The 17,402-nt window shown below is 41.4% G+C and overlaps 1 protein-coding gene across 6 annotated transcripts in view; it reads right to left on the reverse strand.

The window, feature by feature from the left end:
* Positions 1-17,402, reverse strand: part of LOC115145297 (DENN domain-containing protein 1B-like) — a 180,323-nt gene that overhangs the window by 45,461 nt on the left and 117,460 nt on the right. For all 6 annotated transcript variants that reach the window (XM_029686763.2, XM_065003186.1, XM_029686761.2 and 3 more), the window contains 2 exons: positions 12,569-12,614; positions 10,261-10,362 (listed from right to left, as the gene is read on the reverse strand). In XM_029686763.2, the coding sequence (XP_029542623.1) occupies positions 10,261-10,362; positions 12,569-12,614 (148 nt within the window). The remainder of the gene's footprint in view (positions 1-10,260; positions 10,363-12,568; positions 12,615-17,402) is intronic.

Below are 17,402 nucleotides of genomic sequence, written 5' to 3' on the forward strand. Positions count from 1 at the left end.
AAGACAAAATGCTTAAGTGCCTTTGAACAGGGTATAGTAGTAGGTGCCAGGCGCACTGGTTTGAGTGTCAAGAACTGAAACTCTGCTGGGTTTTTCCACCCTCAACAGTTTCCTGTGTAGCCAACTTGACAACTCTGGGAAGCATTGGAGTCAACATGGGCCAGCATCCCTGTGGAACGCTTTCGACACCTAGAGTCCACGCTCCGACAAATTGAGACTGTTCGGAGCGCAAAAGGGGGTGCAACTCAATATTAGGAAGACGTTCCTAATGTTCTGTACAATGCCCACGTTGTTGTTAAACTTTTTGTGAAATGTTTAACAGTCTAAGAACTGTACCTATTGATTACCATGTGAATGCATAGGCCTACATCACGCAATGTAAAGCGTTCCACAATTCCGTTTTAACACCCTCAAGAGACCAGACCAAAACAATCAAGGAGCACCTACAGTAAAAGTACTGTTTGTCATATTAGGAGAAATGCTGACTGCTGTTTGAGTTCGCCGTTAGAAACTAGAGGGAGTAGAAGCAGTGTGTTAACAAAGTCTCACTAAAGTCTGGGGTTTACGCTCTCTCTCCACCGTGTCCCCGTTCCCGCGCTGCCTGCTACCATCCACCACGAAAACTCCCTCCCCTCCAAAGCATCAAACAGCAGTTTATCACTGCTAAATTAACAACCGTCATCTCCACACTCACTCATTTTTGCTAAATACTTTTATGTTTATGTAAAGTTGTTTCTGAAATTAATATTTCATGTTTGTGTGCGCTTGCAGATTTTTTTTCTTTCTCTCGCACTTGCAAAATCATTAAAGGTCTTCTTTTCTTTCTTTTTTTTATAGCTTGAGAATCAAAGACAACAGAATGTCAGTCAGTCTACTGCTGATACCCTGAAGACTGCCAGACAGGCGGGGAGAAGTCAATTCTGCTGCTCGCGGAGTTCTGAAGATCAGCGTTTAGAGGAGAACGATTACAAATACTTTTTAATGAAAGGGAGGGACACAAAGAGATGTTCTGTTTTCGGGAATATAATTCGAATGAGATTGTTTTAGTGACAAGTTAGAATTTTGAAAATGTGTCTTGATCTGTTTTGAGAAGGGAAATTCCGTTCGTCCAGTGACGAGTTTGATCATTTTTTTTTAGAAAGCAATTGTGTTCAAAAATCGAATCATCTCCGAAAGGCGACAATCACAACATGCACTAATAAAAACAAAACCCACACATCCCATAAAACAATCCAACAAATGTACCAAAAAATATCTAAAATAATAAACTTGTGATTAATAATACGTGTGTGTTTGACAGACGAGGCTAGTTGGTGCAGTAGCATCTCATCAGGCATGCTGCAGCAGTAATGGTCTCTGTCAGACTAATTAGCTTTTATAGTGTGAGCGTGGCTAACAAGACGTGAGCAGGCGTCACAGAGAGACCCTGCTCTACAGGTGATAACCCTATTTGGCAATGACATTTTTTACTGTAAAGCCACACTGACGGCCAGCAGATCAAAGAGACTGACTCCCCCAATGGGTCCAATTAACTATAGCATTGCAGAGAGAGAGAGAGGGGGGAAGGAAGGAAGGGGAGAGAGCGCAAGTGAGAGAGAGAGAGAGAGAAAGAAAGAGGGAGAGAAGGCGAGCGGGAGATGGAGGGGGGGGGGGGGGCTAAGGAAAGGAAGGCGCAAAGAAAGAAAAAAAAAGTGTTGAGTTATGATAGTCATAATCTCTGCAGAGAGGCCTTCCCCGTATAGGTCTTTTCCCCAAAGCTGTGATCTTTTCAATTTACATCAAGGGAGGATGGCTGTGGATGAAAGGCGTGCGTCTGAGGAGCGGCAGGCCGGCAGCCACACAGGGTAGACACGGGGGCTCATTAAGCCACGGCCCAGCCTCCCCATAACAAGGACTGAAGTGGCTGGTGTAAAGAGCAGGGGGTCACAGGTCAGACCGGGAACAGATCTCCATTTAACTCAGCAGCTGGAGACGATAATTAGCAGGTGCAGTGGTGATATCGGTCTCTCTGTAAAGGATAAGACTAGCGACTGTCATCGCATCTCTGCTGTGGGCTGGGGTGGTTCACACATACACACAACACACGTGGGCGCACACACATACGTCATGTAACACCATTCTGAAGTTTTATCTGATTGAACTGAAGGTCCTCTCCCAGTGTGTGTACATGTATTGACAAATATACACCGACACAATTACGTAACAAAAATATGTTTTAAAGGAGAGAAAAAAATTGCAGAGCACTCAAAATTGAATCACTTCAGAATATCCTAGAAATAACTTTAAAATAATATTACATGTGTTCAAGGACAGCAGAAACAATTCTAACAAACATGAAGTGTCCAAAGCAGTAAATGTGCCATATCTTTCAGCTCTGGTGCATTACATAGAGAACCAGAAAAGAGAAAAGTTTCAACATCATAACGAGACGCGGAGGATCTAGTACAGCCGTCAAGGATAACGAGGCTTGGCTGGTACTGTAGCGTCCTCTAAACGCATGGGAACCAACATCAACTAACGTTGTCTCACAGCACACAGTCACACCACGTTACCGTACAGGCACCAACTGTCTTGATGACTTTTACTCTGGCAAAAGGCACAGCACAGCTAATTGTTACTGAGCATTTCACTACTATTTATCTACAACTAGACAGCAGTGGAACCATACATGGTTCGTCTCCCTAGCTAAAACCCAGCAGCATTTTGTAGAGAAAGGAAAAGCAAAGGTAAGTGTTTGCCTAAATATAATGGAGCATTTATCAGTGATTGGAGCAGTGGAAAAATGTGCTTAAACCCAGCAGCAATTTGACATAGAAAATAATCTATATCCTAATTATATAGAATGTGTTTAAAATGAAAAATGTATTAAAAAATACTTGTAATAATGACAATGACAATTAAGGCTCTACCAGAGCATATAAAACTCCCAAATTTCAACCCTGACACTGCTGCTGTGGTAGAAAGTTTGGGTTTTCTCTTCGAACCAAAAAAAAAATGTTTTGTTAAGATTCTGTCCAGGGAAAGAAGGCCGTGGGGATGCAATTAAAGAACTACAAAGAAGAAAAAAAAATAGTTATGAAAATCTCCCGCTTTCTTTTGATGTGCTGCTGCCTGAATGTTACACATACCCTCATGCACAAAGACGTGTGTGCGCCTGAACACACACACACACACACACAACACACACACACAAAAAAACACTCCACCCACATTTAAAAAATAATAATAAAAAATCATATCTGACACATAAAACTCAATATAAAACTATTCTTACCCTTAGAGTCCTTCATTCTTTTAACTACAATTTCTAGTATATAAACCAATTCCTCATAACAATGTTATTCAAGACAAACAGACTCAATTGCTTGTATATTTATATCCAAAATCATTTTCATTAACGGTCTTCTCTAGTTGCAAAGCACAACTATGACTTCCAAGTCCACCAGGCTCAACCTCTAATATAAGATGAGAGGACAGAGAAGGCAGGTGAAGTAGATTTTAATATCTTGCGCAGTCTTTCCTGCTGGTGAGATGTGTAGCTAGATGTCCCACAGGAAAAACAAACAAAGACACTGTTACCTACAGCCCATATGACCGGACTATAGATCCATCATCATTTTATTACCCGCAGTGAAATAAGCACATCAAAGAGATGATGATGATGTGTGTGTGTCTGTGTGTGTTCATTTGAACTAATAGGGATATCTAATGGCAGATGCTACTCCCTGAAGTGGGGTTACTGTCAGGCTGACCCTGTATAGCAGGCTCTGGGATGAGCTGGGAGTTTTGCATACATAATTAAACATATCTAAATGTCATCTTTACTTCAAACACTAACTGGTCTCTGGTGCTCCCTGGGTTGACTTCAAATAGAGAATGGACCAGAGCATCAACACACACACAGAGAGACACAGATAAAGAGACACAGAGACAGAGAGAAAGACACACAGAGACAGAGAGAGAGAGAGGCAGAGAGAGAGAGAGAGGCAGAGAGAGAGAGAGAGGCAGAGAGAGAGACTCAGAGAGAGAGAGAGAGACAGAGAGAGAGAGAGACTCAGAGAGAGAGACAGAGAGAGAGAGAGAGACTCAGAGAGATAGATAGAGAGAGAGACTCAGAGAGATAGATAGAGAGAGAGACAGAGAGAGAGAGAGACTCAGAGAGATAGATAGAGAGAGAGACTCAGAGAGATAGATAGATAGAGAGAGAGAGAGAGAGAGAGAGAGAGAGAGAGGAGAAACTCAGAGAGAGAGAGAGAGACTCAGAGAGAGAGAGAGAGACTCAGAGAGAGACTCAGAGAGAGAGAGATAGATAGAGATAGAGGAGACAGAGAGAGCAGAGTAAAAATTCCCCAAACTCCAAAACGCTGTTTGATGGACAAGATTGGGAATTGTAGTTTGAAGCAGAAACAGAGTGTACATTGAGTTAAATTAAGTCAGGGCAATTTAACAAGACACAGTTGTCAGTCACGCACGCACCCCCTCCACCCCCCCAAAAAAACATGATATGAATCGTCATCAGATCATAATCAAAACAGTTACCTGCCGTTAACCTTCTTTTAACTCATTATGCTTCATTAATAAGAAGTGAGCAATCCTAGAGGAAGCAGCACGGTTCAGTGCTGATCTTAATGTACGAGCCAATCTCTGAGGTAGGTAGCTTAGGGCTTGGGAAATCCTGGAGCTGCTTCACAGTGGAAATGAGTTGAGGTGAAACACACACACCTGGCCCTACTCTGTATGCAGTGTACAGCTGTGGCTGTGGCTAACGCGTAATGTGGACGAAGCAGAAACGTGTAAGTAGAGAAATTTTTCTCCTAATTTAAGTGTCAGCTTGGCGTTTTGAGTGATTATCGTTCACCATCGACAGGACTCAGAGTGACTTTTAGTGAAACAGGAGTGTACCTTCCTCTGCATGTGTGTGTGTGTGTGTGGGTGTGTGTGTGTAGCTGCGTTGGCTGCTGATGATGTTGTTTTCTGTGAACTGAAGCTGAACTCCCAATTAAAGCTGTTGTGTTTGATTACCTGTGCCAGGTTATCTCTGGAGACACACACACACACACACACACACACACACACACACACACACACACACACTCTCTCCCTCTGCCATATTTGTTAACTTCCCACCACAGTCTTAAAATACAACAAGTAGGTGTGCACTGGGTACATTTCCCTCATTGATTGGAAACACAGATGATCAAATATAGGAAGGGTAGAAATGTAAGGAACTGTGTCAAAAAAAAGCCAGTGGCGACAGAGAACAGAGGGAATTACACATTGCGATTTGAAAGAGGTTCTCGTACATCTTACTTTGAATGTGTAAAACACACAAAAGGAAGAATACATTATTTTTTTAAACAAATACTCCAGTCATAGGTTTTGATATTAAGTCTACGGGATCAAATAAAAATGGGATTCAGTCGCACATTGTTTTGTTTTCAGAATTAATGGTCTGCCTAATTTGCTATTCTTGGATATTTTTAATGACTAGCGTGGCAAATAACCACACTACACCCCAGCCCAATTATAACTGTATCACTGTGTGGGAGAAGTCTGCAAAACAATTCAAACAACACAAAGAATGAAAGAAACAAAGAATAAAAGCTCCTTGATCTTTAGAACAACAGCAGTGGTTCACATTGCACATTCCTTGTTCTATACACTTGTCAACACGTTGATTTTAATAAAAACACACATCGACCTCAGAGACCTATATTAGTAGCATCTGTAGAAAAGCGGCTGAAACTTTAAAAGTGTTTAAGAACCTATAAACCTTTTCAGACCCATGCCACAAATTAGCAAACTTTTTTTTTTTTTTACTCAAAACAATGCCACTAATGAATACATATTAAGAGCAAATTGTTCTCTTCAACAAAATATAAGGGACTTTTTAACATTATATTACACCATTACAATATTGTAATTTAACATTCTAAAATTATTTCTTTAAATCTATAAATGTGCTTAATATCCCAAACAGATTAAGGACAGGAAATAGATTTGTATTATAAATCAGCTGCATTATATTTCCATTTCATTGCAATACTCAACAAGAAAAATGTAAATGTTCTGTGCAGAAACAGTCTGATGTCATATTTGTATTTATTTTATTAAATGTAATTTCATTAAAACAAAAATAATCTCAACAGGAAAAAAGACAACAGCTTATTTTAGAAAATGCCTTTACAACTGCCAAAATTCAACCTTTACCGAGAAATGATTCATGTGTAATAACCAAATGTTAACATTCTCAGTGCGTAGTAGCACGACAAATTCAGTGCGTAGTAGCACGACATTCTCAGTGCGTAGTAGCACGACATTCTCAGTGCGTAGTAGCACGACATTCTCAGTGCGTAGTAGCACGACATTCTCAGTGCGTAGTAGCACGACATTCTCAGTGCGTAGTAGCACGACATTCTCAGTGTGTAGTAGCACGACAAATTCAGTGCGTAGTAGCACGACAAATTCAGTGTGTAGTAGCACGACATTCTCAGTGCGTAGTAGCACGACATTCTCAGTGCGTAGTAGCACGACAAATTCAGTGCGTAGTAGCACGACAAATTCAGTGCGTAGTAGCACGACATTCTCAGTGCGTAGTAGCACGACAAATTCAGTGTGTAGTAGCACGACATTCTCAGTGCGTAGTAGCACGACAAATTCAGAACACAATCAACACAGGAACCTAAACTCGGTCTCATCTGATGTTTCCAATAAAAACACACGTCAAAAATCTTTCTCAGAAGGTTACACACACATCCTTTTCTCACCCTTTAACCAATTATTCTCTCTATTTGTAAATCTTTAGCTGTTTCGCCGAGCGGAAGCGCTATTGGCGTGGTAGCATTTCTAATAGTCAATAAATCTCAAATATTATGTGTGGAATTGGGGGAAATGGCCATTAAAGGGCAGGCAGCGGGCAGCTGCGGGGTCCTGTCTGGGAGCGGGCCAGGTAATGCAGGACGTCTGTGACCCCTGACCCCACCAAGAGTAGGGCCAGTGGTCAGCCGACGCCACATGTGACTAATAAAATGTTATTTGATTTGATGCACAAAGTTGTTCCGCAGCAACTTTATACTTGAAACACTCAAACCAAAAAAATTTGCCCCTTAATCTATTTTAATATTCTTGACTTTATGGAAGGAATGAGGCATTGGATTTTCTAAATGTGGAAAACTCTCACTATCTGAATCGCAGGTTAGATAATGCTGAGGTGGAAGGAGATGCAGGTTATCAGCTGCTAATCTTTATCTACTAATGCAGTTTGCTCCTGATCAATTCATATTAACAGTACCAATTGAATGACAGTACATTATTCCTCTTAAATGCTAACTGCTCTTGATCGGTTTAGCGTATGCTGTCATTTACATTTACATTTAAGTCATTTAGCAGACGCTCTTATCCAGAGCGCAGTCCCAAGCCGTTCTATTCATCAGGAAGACACAGTACAGTCAGCGAGAACAGGTAAATGAAGTGTCTAATCATTTTAGCTATATAAAGTTATGACAGTTCTATAAAGACTTCACTTTGTTTGCAATAACAGTTCTATGACCTTAATCACAAGCAGCCAGTTAACAGTTTCTTATTCTCAGATTAAGACAGACTCTTTTAATTAAGCCTTCAGTTCCCCGGCCGTTGGTTCTGACGAACTGAGCAATGCCTCTCAACCATCCTACTGTATGTAAACACAATTATCAGATGCCATGTGGCACGTCCTTCCAGTCTAACGAGCAAACTAACAAGGGACTTGGAATTCCCCGCAATTAGTACCTGCTCTTTTCCTGATTCATCTACATCACCCCTAGCGATGAGGGGGCAGGAGAGAGAGAGAATGTTTTTTTGATTTTTTTTTTTCCTGTAATAAATATATGATGGTACTGTACTGTAGTAGGTGACACATCTTGTTTCAGGCGGTGTAATTCGCCGTGATATGAAGAGTGTGTTCTGTGATTAGTCGGAGGGAAATGGCGAGCTCGAGGATCAAAGCTGCCACTTAATTTAGCAGACGACAAAGACAAAGGCTTTTCTCTGTTGCCTGTCAGATTCAAAAGAGCCGTCTCCCTTTTATGACAGACTCAGTTTGCGCTTTAATTTAGGATTGGAGTCCCTGGGCACAGAGAGGCGGGCTGCTACACAGTCAGAGAGAGAGAGAGGTAGCCGTACTGCAGGTATAGGTATACTATTAGGGCTGTGTGTGTGTGTGAATGTGTGTGTGTGCACACGCATGTGTGTGTCTGTATGAGTACACACACACAAGCACACGCACACACACACACACACACACAGCTTCACAAGGAGTATTAAATCCCCCCTAGAGAGGAAAGAAACAAACAGCCTCCTGCGTGATTCAAACGGAGGGATGACAGGCATGCATGTGTGTGTGTGACCCTGGTTTCCTGTTGCACTGACCGGTGTCAGTGCTACATTAATTAAAGAGATGGAGCTGGCAGGTGGCTGTAGAGACACCACTGGTAATTGGCCCCCTTCTTCTCTCTCTCTCTTTCCCTGCTGCCACAAACCCAGTCTTTCGTCCTCTCCCTCCGTCCCTTCTCAAACAGTCTTTCTCGCTCTGTCGTTCCCGGAGACGTGCCACTGGGCAGGCAGAAAAAGCCGTCTTTGAGGAATAATGATTAGAATAGAGGGAGATGAAGGGGAGAGATGTTTCCACAGATCTGATGGCTGATGAATGCTGCTTGCCTTTCAGTGTGGGTATTTATATGTGCATGTGTGTGTTGCAGGATTTCCCACAAGCGCCGCTAAGGACCAGGGGGGTGGGGGGGACAGGGTTGGTTAGACAAGTGAGGAAGAGTGTGTGTGTACATCCTGAAGAAGACATGGATTTACAATGCATTCGGAAAGTATTCAGACCCCTTCACTTTTTCCACATTTTGTTATGTTACAGCCTTATTCTAAAATTGATTAAATTGTAGTTTTTTTTCTCATCAATCTACACACAACACCCCATAATGACTAAGGAAAAACAGGTTAAGAAATGTTTGCTAATGTATTAAAAATAAAAACTTAAATATCAGTACTTTGTTGAAGCACCTTTGGCAGTGATTACAGCCTCGAGTCTTTTTGGGTATGACACAGGTAGCCTAGTGGTTAGAGCGTTGGGCCAGTACTCAAAAGGTTGCTGGATCAAATCCCCGAGCTGACAAGGTAAAAATCTGTTATTCTGCCCCTGAACAAGGCAGTTAACTCACTGTTCCCCGGTAGGCCGTCATTGTAAAGAAGAATTTGGACAATTCCTTCGACCTCATGGCTTGGTTTTTACTCTGGCATACACTGTCAACTGTGGGACCTTATAAAGACAGGTGTGTGCATTTCCAAATCATGTCCAATCAATTTAATTTACCACAGGTGGACGCCAATGAAGTTGCAGAAACATCTCAAGGATGATCAATGGAAACAGGATGCACCTGAGCTCAATTTCGAGTCTCATAGCAAAGGGTCTGAAAACTCATGTAAATAAGGTATTTCTGTTTGGCTTTGTCATTCTGGGGTATTGTGTGTACATTGATGAGACATTTGTTTTATTTCATCCATTTTAGCATAAGGCTGTAACATAACAAAACGTGGGAAAAGAGAAGGAAAGTGTGAATGGAGGAGTGTGTGAATACTGTAGGTATAAGTGCAAGATAGTGAGTGTGTGTGTGAGAGAGAAACAAGAGAGCTAGAGAGTAGGTGTGAAAGAGGCTCTGCATATAGTACCAGTCAAAAGTTTGGACACACCTACTCATTCAAGGGTTTTTCTTTATTGTTAATATTTTCTACATTGTAGAATAATAGTGAAGACATCAAAACTATGAAATAACACATATGGAATCATGTAGTAACCAAAAAAGTGTTAAACAAATCAAAATATATTTTAGATTCTTCAAAGTAGCCACCCTTTGCCTTGATGACAGCTTTTGCCTTGCACACTCTTGGCACACTCTCTCTCAACCAACTTCTCCTTGAATGCAGCATTGAAGGAGCTCCCACATATGCTGAGCACTTGTTGGCTGCTTTTCCTTCACTCTGCGGTCCAACTCATCCCAAACCATCTCAATTGGTTTGAGGCCAGGTGATTGTAGAGGCCAGGTCATTTGATGCAGCACTCCATCACAATGTAGAAAATAGTCAAAATAAAGAAAAACCCTTGAATGAGTAGGTGTGTCCAAACTTTTGACTGGTACTGTATGTGCATGTGTAATAAGAATGATGGCGGGAGGGAGACTGTGTGTGTTTGAGTGTGTGTGTGTGTGTGTGTGGGCTCACCACGTCGCTGGGCAGGTTCTGCAGGTCATCCTGGGGGCTCTCCAGTGTGTTGGTGTCCACATTCAGAATCACTACATCCTCCAATGACCTGCTGCGCACTCTCTGAGAGGACAAAACACAGGTCGTCAGCTAAACACGCACACACACCAATCATCATAAAGAAACAATTATCCCTCACACACACCAATCATCATAAAGAAACAATTATCCCTCACACACACCAATCATCATAAAGAAACAATTATCTCTCACACACACCAATCATCATAAAGAAACAATTATCCCTCACACACACCAATCATCAAAAAGAAACAATTATCCCTCACACACACCAATCATCAAAAGAAACAATTATCCCTCACACACACCAATCATCATAAAGAAACAATTATCCCTCACACACACCAATCATCAAAAAGAAACAATTATCCCACACACACCAATCATCATAATCATCATAAAAGAAACAATTATCCCTCACACACACCAATCATCATAAAGAAACAATTATCCCTCAATCATCATAAAGAAACAATTATCCCTCACACACACCAATCATCATAAAGAAACAATTATCCCTCACACACACCAATCATCATAAAGAAACAATTATCCCTCACACACACCAATCATCATAAAGAAACAATTATCCCTCACACACACCAATCATCATAAAGAAACAATTATCCCTCACACACACCAATCATCATAAAGAAACAATTATCCCTCACACACACCAATCATCATAAAGAAACAATTATCCCTCACACACACCAATCATCATAAAGAAACAATTATCCCTCACACACACCAATCATCATAAAGAAACAATTATCCCTCACACACACAATCATCATAAAGAAACAATTATCCCTCACACACACCAATCATCATAAAGAAACAATTATCCCTCACACATCATCATAAAGAAACAATTATCCCTCACACACCAATCATCATAAAGAAACAATTATCCCTCACACACACCAATCATCATAAAGAAACAATTATCTCTCACACACACCAATCATCATAAAGAAACAATTATCCCTCACACACACCAATCATCATAAAGAAACAATTATCCCTCACACACACCAGCAAAAGTTTGTGGTTGGAAAAATAATTCTCCCTCCCCCAAAAAAGCTGAAGAAATTGGCTATTTATTAATCTCGGAGTGTTTTTAATGGAACAATTACAGTTTTTATTGTTCCAGAACTTGATACAGTGCCGCAAATATTTCACAGGTCATTATAATAAGTCACACAGACCTTTTTTATAACCTCCAACCCACATTCTCGTCTTACAGCCAGAGTGTTTTAGATTTAAATACACTGACAAGTAACATTTAAAACTACAGTCAAAAACAAATTTGCTCCACACAGACACACACAGACAAATACACCAAAATGAAAAAAGGGCACACAGCAAACATTCAAAGTCTGCAAACATTTTCTAGCAGCGTAAATCCTGATGCCTCAACAGTAGTCTGCTGTGCTGGGCTGGAGTCTTCCTGATAGCTACAAACCACACGGATCTGTATGTGGTGCTCAGTAGGCAGGTGGGGCTGGAGATCTCGAGTTTGTCACTTTTGTATGTGATAGTCTGGGATACGGAGACTCTCATATACACACACTGACATAGATATGCACACACAGACACACACGAGCAAACATACAGGCACATACAGTACACACACACACAGTCGTACACAACAAACACACACTTGTGTGACAGTGGTGGCTGCGGAGGCTTGCATGCTGATCTGGCAGTGCACGAGAGAGGGTCTGTCACTGGTACAGTGTGTGATGAATACCGCTACTGCCAGGAACGTCACACACACACACACACGCGGTGACGGGTCTACCCCCGACCAACACACCAGCTCTCAATAACGAAGCACAAAAGCTCTTTGTTTGTGAAAACTGTCTTTTTCTCTGTCATGTATTTGTTTCTTAAATTGGTAAGCATGCACACAACAGATAAAAACCTAGAGGCAGAAAAGGAAAAGCATTGTCAATATCCTTTTGATTTGGTTTCCAGTGTTGGGTACGTCAATGTTAATATTGCATCGTTATGAAGTTCACCGTTTAATTCATTCTCACAGCTGCAATCACAGCTGTTTGATCACACTTATATACTGTACACATCCACTACACAGTGACAAAAACATTAAAAAACTAGATACGACATTTTTGAAAAATGAAATAACCAAATCACAATACATTTAATGAAATCTAGCGGGAGAGTTTCAGAATCAGATTCTAATTTAGATATAATATGATGTGCCTGCGATTGTTTGACTTACCTCCAGCAGACTGAGATGAACTCCCACAAGGTATGGCATGGGGGCACTAGGGAAGAGAGAATTTGAAAGAAGGATCTGAGTCAGGACTAAATTATTAATGATAAAATAACGACTGGGTGAAATAATTAATGCATTTTATACACACACACACACACACACACACACACACACACACACACACACACTAGTAGAATAATAGTAAACATATTTTAGATTTGAGATTCCTTGATGATAGCGTTGCACACTCTAGGCATTCTCTCAACCAGCTTCATGAAGAATGCTTTTCCAACATTCTTGAAGAAGTTCCTACATATAATGAGCACTTGTTGGTTGCTTTTCCTTCACTCTGCAGTCCAACTCATCCCAAAACATCTCAATTGGGTTGAGGTCCTGTGATTGTGGAGGCCAGGTCATCTGATGCAGCACTCCATCACTCTCCTTCTTGGTCGAATAGCCCTTACACAGTCTGGAGGTGTACTGGGTCATTGTCCTGTTGAAAAACAAATTAGACTCACACTAAGCGCAAACCAGATGGGATGGCGTATAGCTGCAGAATGCAGTGGTAGCCATGCTGGTTAAGTGTGCCTTGAATTCTAAATAAATCACTGCCAGTGTCACCAGAAAATCACCCCCACACCATCACACCTCCTCCATGCTACACGGTGGGAACCACACATGCAGAGATCATCCGTTCACCTTCTCTGCGTCACACAAAGACACAGTGGTTGGAACCAAAAATCGAACATTTGGACTCATCAGACCAAAGGACAGATTTCCACCGGTCTAATGTCCATTGCTTGTGTTGCCTGGCCCAGGCAAGTCTCTTCTTCTTATTGGTGTCCTTTAGTTGTGGTTTCTTTGCAGATATTCAACCATGAAGGCCTGATTCATGCAGTCTCCTCTGAACAGTCGATGTTGAGATGTGTTGGTTACTTGAACTCTGTGAAGCATTCATTTGGGCTGCAATTTCTGAGGCTGGTAACGCTAATGCACTTATCCTCTGCAGCAGAGGTAACTTTGGGTCTTCCTTCCCTGTGGCAGTCCTCATGAGAGCCAGTTTCATCATAGAGCTTGATGGTTTTTGCGACTGCACTTGAATAAACTTTCAATGTTCTTGAAATGTTACGCATTGACTGACCTTCATGTCTTAAACTAATGATGGACTGTCGTTTCTCTTTGCTTATTGAGCTGTTCTTGACATAAAATACATAAAATAATATACAGAAAGTACCCGAGCTCTGAAGCAAGCCTCCAGAAAATTGTAACGGAAATGGCGTTACACCAAACTAGTCTTCCGACTAGCTTGGAAGACAGTACCGTGCAGTAACAAAGATCACTCACTATTTTTCTAACTTAAACGAAGAAAATAAGAACAATCCAACATTCATTTTTGATACTGTCGCAAAGCTAACTAAAAAGCAGCATTCCCCAAGAGAGGATGGCTTTAACTTCAGCAGTGATAAATTCATGAACTTCTTTGACAAAAATATCATGATCATTAGAAAGCTCCTCTTTAAACCTGCATATTCCTCCAAAGCTCAGTTGTCCTGAGTCTGCACAACACTGCCAGGACCTAGTATCAAGGGAGACACTCACGTTTTTTTAATACCATATCCCTTGACACATTGCTGAAAATAATCATGGCCTCTAAACCTTCAAGCTACATGCTGGACCCTATTACAACTAAACTACTGAAAGAGCCGCTTCCTGTGCTTGGCCTTCCTATGTTGAACATAATAAACGTCTCTCTATCCACCAGATGTGTAACAAACTCACTAAAAGTGGCAGTAATAAAGCCTCTCTTGAAAAAGCCAAACCTTGACCCAGAAAATATAAAAAACTAAAATCGGCCTATATCGAATCTCCCATTCCTCTCAATTTTTTTTTGAAAAAACTGTTGCACAGCAACTCGCTGCCTTCCTGAAGACAAACAATGTATAGAGTCTGGTTTTAGACCCCATCATAGCACTGAGACTGCACTTGTGGAGGTGGTAAATGACCTTTTAATGGCGTCAGACCGAGGCTCTGCATCTGTCCTCGTGCTCCTAGACCTTAGTGCTGCTTTTGATACCATCGATCACCACATTCTTTTGGAGAGATTGGAAACCCAAATGGTCTACACGGACAAGTTCTGGCCTGGTTTAGATCTGATCTGTCAGAAAAATGTCAGTTTGTCACTGTAGATGGTTTGTCCTCTGACAAATCGACTGTACATTTCAGTGTTGCTCAAGGCTCTGGTTTAGGACAATTACTGTTTTCACTATATATTTTAATTTATTGTTGATGTCATTCGGAAACATAATGTTAACTTTCACTGCTATGCGGACGACGCACATGACCATGAAACCATGAAACCATGACCATGAAACATGGTGAAGCCCCAAAATTGCCCTCCCTGGAAGCCTGTGTTTCAGACATAAGGAAGCAGATGGCGGCAAATGTTCTACTTTTAAACTCGGACAAAACAGAGACGCTAGTTCTAGGTCCCAAGAAACAAAGAGATATTCTGTTGAATCTGACAATTAATCTTAATGGTTGTACAGTCGTCTCAAATAAAACTATGAAGGACCTCGGCGGTTACTCTGGACCCTGATCTCTCTTTTGACAAACATATCAAGACCATTTCAAGGACAGCTTTTTTCCATCTACGTAATATTGCAACAATCAGAAACTTTCTGTCCAAAAATTATGCAGAAAAATGTATCCATGCTTTTGTCACTTCTAGATTAGACTACTGCAATGTTCTACTTTCCGGCTACCCGGATAAAGCACTAAATGAACTTAGTGCTAAACACGGCTGCTAGAATCTTGACTGGAACCAAAAAATGTCATCATATTACTCCAGTGCTAGCCTCTCTACACTGGCTTCCTGTTAAAGCAAGCGCTGATGTTAAGGTTTTACTGCTAACCTACAAATCATTACATGGGCTTGCTCCTACCTATCTTTCCGATTTGGTCCTGCCGTACATACCTACACGTATGCTACGATCACAATACGCAAACCTCCTTACTGTCCCTAGAATTTCTAAGCAAACAGCTGGAGGCAGAGCTTTCTCCTATAGAGCTCCATTTTTATGGAATGGTCTGCCTACCCATGTGAGAGACGCAGACTTGGTCTCAACCTTTAAGTCTTTATTGAAGACTCATCTCTTCAGTATGTCCTATGATTGAGTATAGTCTGAAGGTGAACAGAAAGGCACTTGTGCAACGAACCGCCCTTGCTGTCTCTGCATGGCCGGTTCCCCTCTCTCCACTGGGACGCGATCTTACTGTCCGGGTTGGCGCCCCCCCTTGGGTTTGTGAAGAGGGGGAGATCTTTGTGTGCTATACTCAGCCTTGTCTCAGGATGGTAAGTTGGTTGTTGAAGATATCCCTCTAGTGGTGTGGGGGCTGTGCTTTGGCATAAGGGGTGAGGTTATATCCTGCCTGTTTGGCCCTGTCCGTGGGTATCGTTGGATGGGGCCACAGTATCTCCCAACCCCTCCTGTCTCAGCCTCCAGTATTTATGCTGCAATAGTTTGTGTCGGGGGGCTAGAGTCAGTCTGTTATATCTGGAGTATTTCTCCTGTCTTATCCGGTGTCCTGTGTGAATTTAAGTATGCTCTCTCTAAATCTCTTTCTTTCTTTCTCTCTCTCTCGGAAGACCTGAGCCCTAGGACCATGCCTCAGGACTACCTGGCCTAATGACTCCTTCCTGTCCCCATTCCACCTGGTCGAGCTGCTGCTCCAATTTCAACTGTTCTGCCTGCGGCTATGGAACCCTGACCTGTTCATCAGACGTGCTACTTGTCCCAGACCTGGTGTTTTCAACTCTCTAGAGACAGCAGGAGCGGTAGAGATACTCTGAATGATCAGCTATGAAAAGCCAACATTTACTCCTGAGGTATTGACCTGTCATTTATGAACATTTGAACATATTGGCCATGTTCTGTTATAATCTCCACTCGGCAGAGCCATAAGAGGACTGGCCACCCCTCATAGCCTGGTTCCTCTACAGGTTTCTTCCTAGGTCCCGGCCTTTCTAGGGAGTTTTTCCTAGCCACCGCGCTTCTACACCTGCATTGCTTGCTGTTTGGGGTTTTAGGCTGGGTTTCTGTACAGCACTCTGTGACATCAGCTGATGTAAGAAGGGCTTTATAAATACATTTGATTGATTGATTGATTGACTTGGTCTTTTACCAAATGTATACCACCCCTACCTTGTCACAACACAACTGATTGGCTCAAACGCTTTAAGAAGGAAAGAAAGTCCACAAATGATCTTTTAACAAGGCACACCTGTTAATTGAAATGCATTCCATAATTTAGCTGGTTAAGAGAATGCCAAGAGTGTGCAAGGCTGTCATCAATGCAAAGGGTGGCTACTTTGAAGAATCTCAAATGTAAAATATATTTGATTGATTTGTTAAACAATTTTCTGGTTGCTACATGATTCCATATGTTATTTCATAGTTTTGATGTATTCACTATTATTCTACAATGTAGAAAATAGTAAAAATAGAATGAGTAGGTGTTCTACATTTTTTACCGTCAATACATACACACAGAATGCATTCAGAAAGTATTTCCGAAACCCTTTCCCTTATTCCACATTTTGTTACGTTACAGCCTTATTCTAAAATGGATTAAATAAATAAAAATCCTCATCAATCTACACACAATACCCCATAATGACAAAGTCAAAACAATATTTACATAAGTATTCAGACCATTTGCTATGAGACTCGAAATTGAGCTCAGGTGCATCCTGTTTACATTGATCATCCTTGAGATGTTTCTACAACTTGACTGGAGTCCACCTGTGGTAAATTCAATTGTACATGATTTGGAAAGG

Source organism: Oncorhynchus nerka, linkage group LG17 (assembly GCF_034236695.1).
Source record: "Oncorhynchus nerka isolate Pitt River linkage group LG17, Oner_Uvic_2.0, whole genome shotgun sequence".
NCBI lineage: Eukaryota > Metazoa > Chordata > Actinopteri > Salmoniformes > Salmonidae > Oncorhynchus > Oncorhynchus nerka.